Source organism: Penaeus chinensis, chromosome 42 (assembly GCF_019202785.1).
Source record: "Penaeus chinensis breed Huanghai No. 1 chromosome 42, ASM1920278v2, whole genome shotgun sequence".
Lineage (NCBI taxonomy): Eukaryota > Metazoa > Arthropoda > Malacostraca > Decapoda > Penaeidae > Penaeus > Penaeus chinensis.
The window spans coordinates 1,613,274-1,622,520 of NC_061860.1; the positions used below are offsets into that span (position 1 = coordinate 1,613,274).

General features: G+C 34.9%; 1 protein-coding gene across 1 annotated transcript in view; it reads right to left on the reverse strand.

The window, feature by feature from the left end:
* Nucleotides 1-491: 491 nt before the first annotated feature.
* LOC125047842 overlaps nt 492-9,247 on the reverse strand; it is a 12,128-nt gene continuing 3,372 nt past the window's right edge. Inside the window, exons 3-8 of the mRNA XM_047646352.1 lie at nt 8,923-9,006; nt 7,038-7,189; nt 6,768-6,905; nt 5,661-5,835; nt 3,803-4,015; nt 492-3,098 (exon numbers count right to left, since the gene is read on the reverse strand). Of these exons, the coding sequence (XP_047502308.1) occupies nt 2,199-3,098; nt 3,803-4,015; nt 5,661-5,835; nt 6,768-6,905; nt 7,038-7,189; nt 8,923-9,006 (1,662 nt within the window). The 3' untranslated portion in view covers nt 492-2,198. The remainder of the gene's footprint in view (nt 3,099-3,802; nt 4,016-5,660; nt 5,836-6,767; nt 6,906-7,037; nt 7,190-8,922; nt 9,007-9,247) is intronic.

The following is a 9,247-nucleotide window of genomic DNA, read 5'->3' on the forward strand; positions in this document are numbered from 1 at the left end:
TCCGCCTCCTAAGCCCCCCCACGACAACAACGGGCAAAGGATTGGGGGGGTTGTTATATGAATGATAAACATAATACCAATGCCAATTGACTAAAAACAGTGCTGAAAATAATGATAATGGTAACTGGTGATATTCGATAATAAAACGTAGTTTTACCAAATATTTAATAATGTTTAATATAGTTAATTCTCTCGACAAGAAGATTGTAACAGATCAAAATAAAATTATATCAAAATAAAATGAATCGTCTCTAATCCTTTTTCTGTTAAGAAAGACTCGTTATAAATATAATTTATTACATTACTCAAAAAATTATGTTGTGGAATCAGAAACATGTGCCTGATATATATAAAGCCTGATATATATAAATATCTTTACAAGTGACAAATAAGTTTTCCTAGTTTAAAGTAAATTTTCATGTCGTATTTTCATAAATTTGTTACAGGAAAAACAGCATAAAGGGTTTATATACTTTGATTAAAAGTCATTATAATTGCACAATGTTTTATTGGTTTAAAGCTTTAATCTACAATATTCATAACTTCAGATGTCCAATTTCAATTTGCAATTACAGAACACCGATCACAGGTGATCAATACCACATATATTACTACATAGTGCTTCGGATACACATTTTAACCATGGCATTTATGGAATTAAATATTTACTAGCAGTATCAAGATTACAAGTATCATGAAATATGTATCGTGCAATGTCGAACTCCTACAACGCACAGAATTACCTTGCACTATTGAGATCGTAACGATTATGGAATGAAATATGGACTACATGGCTTTGAATAATTGCATCTGAACATGGCAGCACTGCCTTTTTTCTGACATCAGTAAGCATTTTGAAAAACTTTAAAACCTTAAAAAAATCTTCCGTAAATAATCTCGAAGCCTTTTTTTTATCTAGTATATAGTAAGCAAAATACAAAAAGGCACACTGGCCTTCTCTGTATCATGCAATTCCATTAATTAAGGACTTTAAATGAATGAAACCTTCAAAAAGTATGTCTTCTTACACTCCACATATAGCTGATGAACAATACATCCAGTCAACCAGATGGGCCTTGACAGTGCTTTGTCTCCCAGTCAAACAATTTCTTATAAAGAGAAAACATTTTTGACATAACTTATTCCCCGTTTTCATAATTACTGACATCCAAGGGGTAAATGTGCCACTTTGAACACCAGATACCGCACTCTGCAGCACAAAAATGCTTTGGTCTACACAGAACTGAGATTACACACAAAAACTAAGCCACTCACTTGCCTAGTTGAAAATAAGAAAAAAAAATTGTGTATCCATATGCGTTTGTGTGTGTGTGTGTGCAAGTGTATAAATGTGAATGTACATATATGTGCAGGTATGAGACAATTTTTCACATTATACTCCTATCTCTTATCACAATTTGACAATGTAACAATCTACTTAACAGCAGATTTACCAGGTCACTCTATGCAGCTTCAAAGTTAAAAGGAATAGGTTCCATTAAAAATACTTCTACAAGATGTAGAAATCAATTAACTATAATTAAAATATTTCAGAAATTTGGAATTCACATTCTAAAACCGAAGTTACATTTACACACAGCCTACTTGCACAGGCTTTATCATATTGCAAAACAAAATAAAATATAACACATATCTAATGTTATCTGATAGGTGATCTCCATATTATATGCTTGCAGATATCAAAATAATCAAGCAAATTTCTAATGTTATAACCTTCAGGCATTTTATAACAGATAGAAAAAAACAAACTTATTTGTAAAATAATCCACAACGCATATACAAGATGAGAAAGACTATAATGTGAAGTGTTACAAATGTGTATATAAAAATTATATATAAAATATGTGACATCTTTACCTCTCAATGCAAACAGTACTTTGTTCCCTATACGTCTGAAATACAGACATCCCTCGGAAAGAGTAACTTGTAAATGACCAAACCTGGATGCATTTCTTTGATGCATATATAATTTTCTTTTGAAAAAAAAAAAAGGAATTACTGAGTATGAGAAAGGAACACTGTAAGCTAAAGCAGTAATAAAAATTATACATATCTCTAATGTGAATATATACTTCCACTATATATAGTTTTCCAGCACTGGAGTCCTAATTTTTTACTCAGCAGCTGGGATATGAATATAGGCAAACTAGGTATTACCATAATAAATTTTCTAAAAATTATAATCTCTTCATCAACCAGTTATTTATGCCAGTTTGAGCCACATCCAATACAGGGTCTGGAAGTGGGGAGGGTAACATGCTTCCAGTACTTAAAGTGGAATTTTTTAGAGAAGAATAAACTAACCAGCGGTTTTTATTCTCGTAACCCATTTCAACTAACTTGTTGTCTGGTGCCTGTATAGTATGGCCAAATTTCTTTGGGAAGAGCCATGACTGCACATCTGCCCCTGGGCTTAACCTTCCTGCTGAGAAACTGGGCGTCTCTGAGGTCATGCTGATCTTCTCCAGGGCATTGGCTAAGTCTTTTGTTGTAATTCTGCTTTCCTTCTCATCCTCATCCTTCTCAATTTCGGATTCATCTTTCTCCTGCTTTAGTTTCTCCTTCTGACTCTTTAGCTTGCTCAGAAGCCAGATGTTAGAGTGAGTGGTTAGGACAACGGCAGGTGTTCTTGTGTTGGGAACGGGAGTGGTCTGTCTCAGCCACATGGCCGATGGCAGCTCATACATGGCTCGCTTCACTGGCCTGGGGAACACTGGACTTCCCCCTTGCTTCAAGAGCCACTGAGAGTTTTCTGAAGATCTTATTTCCATCACATGAGCCAGCACTTCCTCAGCAGCACCAGACTTGGAGATGGTCCTCTTGCGACGCATGCGAGCCTTGAAAGCTGCTGACTGCTGAGCTTTCTCCAGAGCCGATTCCCCACAGCTGTTCTGGAACAGGCATGCAGAGAGCGTGGAGCAGGCCTCGTTTGCCTGGCAAATTGACTTCACCTTCATGTTCTCCAAGCTCAGCTTTGGCGAAGGTGAATTATCTTGACAAAGCCAGCGTGACTTTTCTCCAACAAACTGATGCAAGTTTTCGATCTCACAGACGGAGCTCGGAGGACTGAAGTCGTTCTGAAAGAAAACCATAATATTTTGAAAATTGTTCCATCTTTCATGCATTTACGAGAACAAACCACACCACTGTCTGTTCTCATCAAGATATTAGACTGCAATTTCCCCCTAATGAGTAAAATCATACTGGTCAATTCATCAAACTTTGGGAGGAAGGGATCATTTGTGTTCCAGATATATTTATTGCACAGAATAAAAATAAAATTCCAAAATCATCAAGTGATAGGGAAGAGCAGATGTAAAGTGACATCTACATATAACACAACTGAGCAGTGTACAGTACAATTAATGTGAAACTTTCTAATCTCTAATCGTTAAATTTTGTATCCCATTTCAGAAATAATATCAAACACTTGCAAACATTGAGATATCAAATTTCTTCATCCACACAGAAATTAAAATATGGTGCAAAGATAACAATAATAATATCATACTGCATGATAATCTAGGCCATTTCGTTTTGCTTCCTTCCCACTTCCCACAAAAATATCATATCCAAGTAACTAAGACTTTGACAAGAAATCAGTCTCTCTAACCTAGGCTTCAATAAAAATTATAACTACAACTTCATACTAGTTATCTATCTTTTCCTGAAATTTAACGGACAAGGCAAAAACATAAACCTCTAACAAAAATGTTCCTTTGCATCAGTTCAATTCTGATGAATAATGGACAAATAAAAAGGCAAACAGAAATTCCCATACCTTTTCAGAATCGTAGTGGCTTGGGACAATTTCAATGCTGGAGCACTCTGATGTCCGCACAGAGTGGGCACGGTTCCCTACAATGTCATAGCTGTCTAAACTTCCAGGAGTGGATGGCTGATCATCTTCCTCCTGCGCCCCAGCTAGTTGAAGGCTGCTCAACCACGAGGTGATGTCACCTGACTGGCCGTGAGCATTCATTCTGTTATCAATCTGCAGAAATGAAGAAATTGCAAGGGTTTGAACTTCCAGAAATAATGCAATTAACAGTTTACATTCTCATGTAAATATCCCTCTACAAATCTGTATAAAAATCAAAATAACATTTTCCATAAACACAAAAATACAGTAACCAGGTAATGCTTTTAATGGCAATAAGTGTAAGAAACAGAGCAAATGTTAGTGTCATACTAATACTCTTAAAATAAACAGTTACCAGTTCTTTCAACAATCATTAACCTGATGCCACAGGGATGGTGTGAAGACATACCATGGCCACTGTGAGTTTGAACTACAATTTACACAGATGGCTCAACAAGTACTTGGTAACAAAGGTGTCAATTACTAGTACTATTCATCTCACCTGTTTGAACTTTCCTTTATTTTTGGGAATATTCTCTTTTTTCATATTACTATTAATAATGTTAATAACATGTTGCTTATTATGTCTATAAAAAAAATAACAGCAGAAACATTCAAGAAAAGATCAAATCAAATGAGTTTACAAGGTATACTAATTTGACTATTTGGTGGCTGAACACTGGTGGAGCGATCTGTGTAGATACATTTCACATGAACATACCCTACCATGAACATACCCTACCAACCACCCATACGCAAACACGCACACATACACACACAAATGTGAACACTACAGTTTTCTCATCAGCAGCAGTATGAAATCCGTTTATTTGAAAAATATAACATTCAAAACATGTTAATGAATTTCTAGTGAGCTTAAAAAGGAAATATATATATATATATATATATATATATATATATATATATATATATATATATATATATATATATATATATATATATATGCATGTACAAATGATATAGAATGAGACAGGAATAATGAACAATGAAAGTACATGGTAACCTTACAAAATGGGACCCAGAATTGGAATGCCTGCACCAATAATACAAATGAATGATGTACACACAAACAAACAAAAGCTTTTTTTTGACACATGCCTGCCAAGTTGCATTGCATTCTTATTTAAGTCTAACTTCTCATTTTTGTTTTATATCCTTCTTCTTAACCCAATGCTGACGGGCATGACGTGTACGTATATGCTATGTCCACTGTAAGTTACTTGTTTGATTGTTTTAACACATAGATGGCTACACTTGTACTAAGTCACCAATGAGCCAATTACGAGTACTGCCTGTCTCGCCCGTTTACCATTTTCTTTGATTTACGAAAATATTTTACGCTATCTTACTTTGCTGTTACTAATGTTTATAACATTATAGTAATTATAATGTTTATAATAAAAATAACACCATTGATATTCATAGCACTATTAAAAAATTAATTTTTCCTGCCAATTCAAGGAAAGGTGAAATTGGGTAAGGTCACAAGGTCTACTAATTGACTCGTTTGTGGCTAAGCACAGCCATCTATGTGCAGAGACATTTCACAAAAAATATAGAAATTGAGCACAGCATTTCCCCCATTTTTTATTAATTTTCCCTGGCAGCATTGGGTTAAACTAAAACCAATATAAACTTTTCCCTTTACATTTCCCTCTCATTCAGGAGATCTCAAAATAGCATTTAATTATCCTGCCTTGCTTTTCTTTTCCCAGAAGTAACAGACTTCTTAAGATATGTCCCAAAAGGTACTTACATATGCTTTAGACGACTGGATTAAACCCGTTGTCTTCTTTTCCTTTGCAAGCCAGTTCTGGTTTGTTAACCGAGGGAAAGTGACAGTCACGCGCAGAGGGGAGTCGGGTCCAGAGGATTCTCCTGCTACGCTCTTGTGAAGGACGTCGTGTTGTGCATCTTCGTACTCTTCCACTCTGTAATGGGCAGTGTGGTAATACTCTCCTCTCCTTTTCGTGACTAATTTAGGTTAACATGCAACCATCTTAATAATAATAATAATAATAATAATAATAATAATAATAATAATAATAAAAAAAGTTTATTTTGTTTATCATTACTTTCTTTTATAAGTCTGATATTTTTATTTCAAAGTCTTAATACCACTGAAATTAAAGAATGACTGTGTATTAATCAGGAGAGCTACACTTGGGTGTTTACACTTGGCTGTTGTCTGTCTTTACAGGTGTGATCACTGTTCATGTCTGTTCAGATTTTACAATAGTAAACTTTTGGAAAGAAGTGACTGATTGTTAACTGAAAGTCACCAGGATGGCATGCTCATACATGTCATGCCTACTGTGAGTTTAATTTACTATTTTTTTTTTTTTACACAATGATGGCTCCACAAGTACTAAGTCCCCAATGAGCCAATGACAAGTACTACCTGTCTTGACTGTTTCACCTTCCTTGATTTTTTAGAAGATTTTTTGGTATCTAATATTGCTGTTAGTAATGTTAATAACACCATTATAATTATGTATATAATAGAAATAACAGCACTGATATTGATATCATTAGTATAAAATAATATTAATACAATAAATAAATAAATAAATACATATATATAAATATATGAATGAATAAATAAATAAATAAATAAAAGATTAATACATAAATCTAACACACTCAAGGAAAGGTGAAATCAGGTCAGGTCACAAGGTCTACTAATTGACTCTTTGGTCGCTAAGCACTTGCTGAGCTATCTGTGTGCAGAGACATTTCACAAAACAATGCTACAGTGTATCACATTTTCCTGAAGACGTTGGGTAAGGTCATGCCACTAAATTCCCCCGAAATACAACAGCAATAGTGAATACTCTCTTGCTAACCAATAACTTCAACTCACTTTGCTGGGATGACTGGTGATGAATGATGAGTGATGGTATCAGGCAGCCGAACTTGGCCAAATTCAGCAACTGCTGCACTGATGGCCGATTCGTCGAGCTGCACCGACACAAAATTGACAGGGCATGCACTGCAAGAGCTGGAAGAATACATATGCTTTATTTATAATCTCACACTGTTGTGAGTATACTATATTCATCACAATCTGCCTTGTGACTTTTCAATGCAATGCTCATACCCAAAGGTCTTTCTGCAAGTCCTTTATCATTACCTCACGTCATCCACTTTGATCTTGTTGAGTGTGCTGGTGTCATTGGGCGAGCAGCGCTGGAGGAGGTCGCGGGTAGCAGTGAGGGCTCCTTTGCTATGAACTAAGCCAGCTTGGTGTGTCCCCAGCAAACATGCTTGATGAGCTGTCACCACCTGTTAAGAGGAAAAAAAGCTCAACTGAGTGGACTCTAAAAGACCCAGTCTAAAAATTCAATACAACAAAATAATGACACTTCTAAGAACTGGTCAAATTCATGTGCTTCCATGGCAGGATTTAGACAAAGTTCTTAACCCAATGGCGCCGGGTATAGAAAATTAAAAAAAACTCTACGCTCTGAGCACTTGATATCGGTACATCAAGCCGAATCATTGCCTCGGGGCGTTTTGGGGCGGCGGCGCTACGGACAGCCGCACGCCTCACATCGTGTGTATTGTTATGACGGCGATAGCCGTGACCCGTCGCCATTGGGTTAAGCAACAAATATTCCAGGAGCTTCTTCTTTCACTGGAACTCCTCAGATAATTTATTTTCTAGTGAAATAACCAATAATCAATCAATTCAGCCATGTCAATAAAGCAATATACTAAAAAGGAGAAAAAAAAAATAATATGATACATGAATAATAATAATAATAATAATAAGATACATGAGTTAATAATAATCTCCTGTCATGGATTTTCAATTTGTCAAATGACATCCCATTCAAAGGTAGATCACTATATATAAAGTTTAAGTAAAATCTAAGCTCAAATAATATCCTAAAAGTGAGGTTTCATCCCTGATCATTATTCTCTTCACTCAGTATTCCTTGATCCTCCCCCCCATTGCTATTTTTAAATCACAGATAACAAAACAATAACAAAACACTTCCCAGATATCAGTCAGCCATCAAGTCAATCCTCACAACTACTGTAAATAAATAAATAAAACTCACCAAACCTATAAGAAAGGATACCAGTCATTACTGCAAACAAGTGAACTCTGACCCAAAGAAATGTAAGTAAAAGTATCACTAACAAGCATGTTCTTCTTGCATCCGTAAAATAACATTGAACTCTCAAACCAAGACCGTAAAAAGTGTCAAATTTCATGCTTTGGAGAATTATTCACACATATATTAGACATAAACAATGAGCATAAATGAAAAGGTGTTGGCATTACTTTGTCCCCAATAAGTACAGCTTTGTACATTAACTATGCATTTCAGTAGCTGTAAAGAATAACTATGAAGCTGCATACTTCATAATCAATGTAATATTTTTAATAAATGTTATCTGGACAATATTGCAATAAAAAACATGTGTATTTTGAATATTTTTATATGATAATTTTGTATCAAATTGTGGCAATCAAGATCTTAATTTGCTGTGGACACCATAATGAAGCCTGACAAACTTTCAATAACAAAAAGGATATCCTTCTCATTGCAGAACAAAATAGTAAAAAAATGAAGGGCCATTTCATGTGATAAAACAGTCTACAAAGATATAAGATACCCTACTTTAAAATCAAACCAAAGTACACATTGTTTCCAGAAAAAGTTTTAATCTCGAAATGCTTACAAATATCTACTGAATCCAAAGCCAAATAGTGTGTCCTTCAACTATAATACATCTCTTAAATTCATTAGTTGTAATCTCTTCCATAACACCAGTGTTATGATACATTTCATTACCATTTAATGCAAAAAGCCATATATTTGTAAACTGCTTTATCAATAAAACCATGAACAAAAAATATATATACATATGAAAAAAACATTGTTAATAATCATAATAAGCATCAAAGGAAAAAAGGAAAAGACAAGCAAAAAGTGAGATTACACAAGTTAAGTGATATCAGACCCTTGATAATAGGTCAATGCTCGCCAAGAACAGCCACTCACCTCGACCTGTCGCACCAGCAGTCTCTCGCGCCCCCTGAGCGAGACCACCTGCCTCTCTACAACCTCATGAATTTGATCTTTTATCTGTCAGAAAGAGAATTTCACCATGTTAAATAATGAACATATGTGATATTTATTATTTATAATGCAGAACTTTTTAGTAAGTCTACACTGTTAAGTAAAAAAAACAAACAATTTAAATGCATGACAAGAAAAAAAAACAATAAATTTAACTGATACCAAAGTGAATAACTGCCACAGATAATTCACTTGACATTGATAACACAAAACCTCTAATAATCAAAGGACACCAGACGTGCCCTTT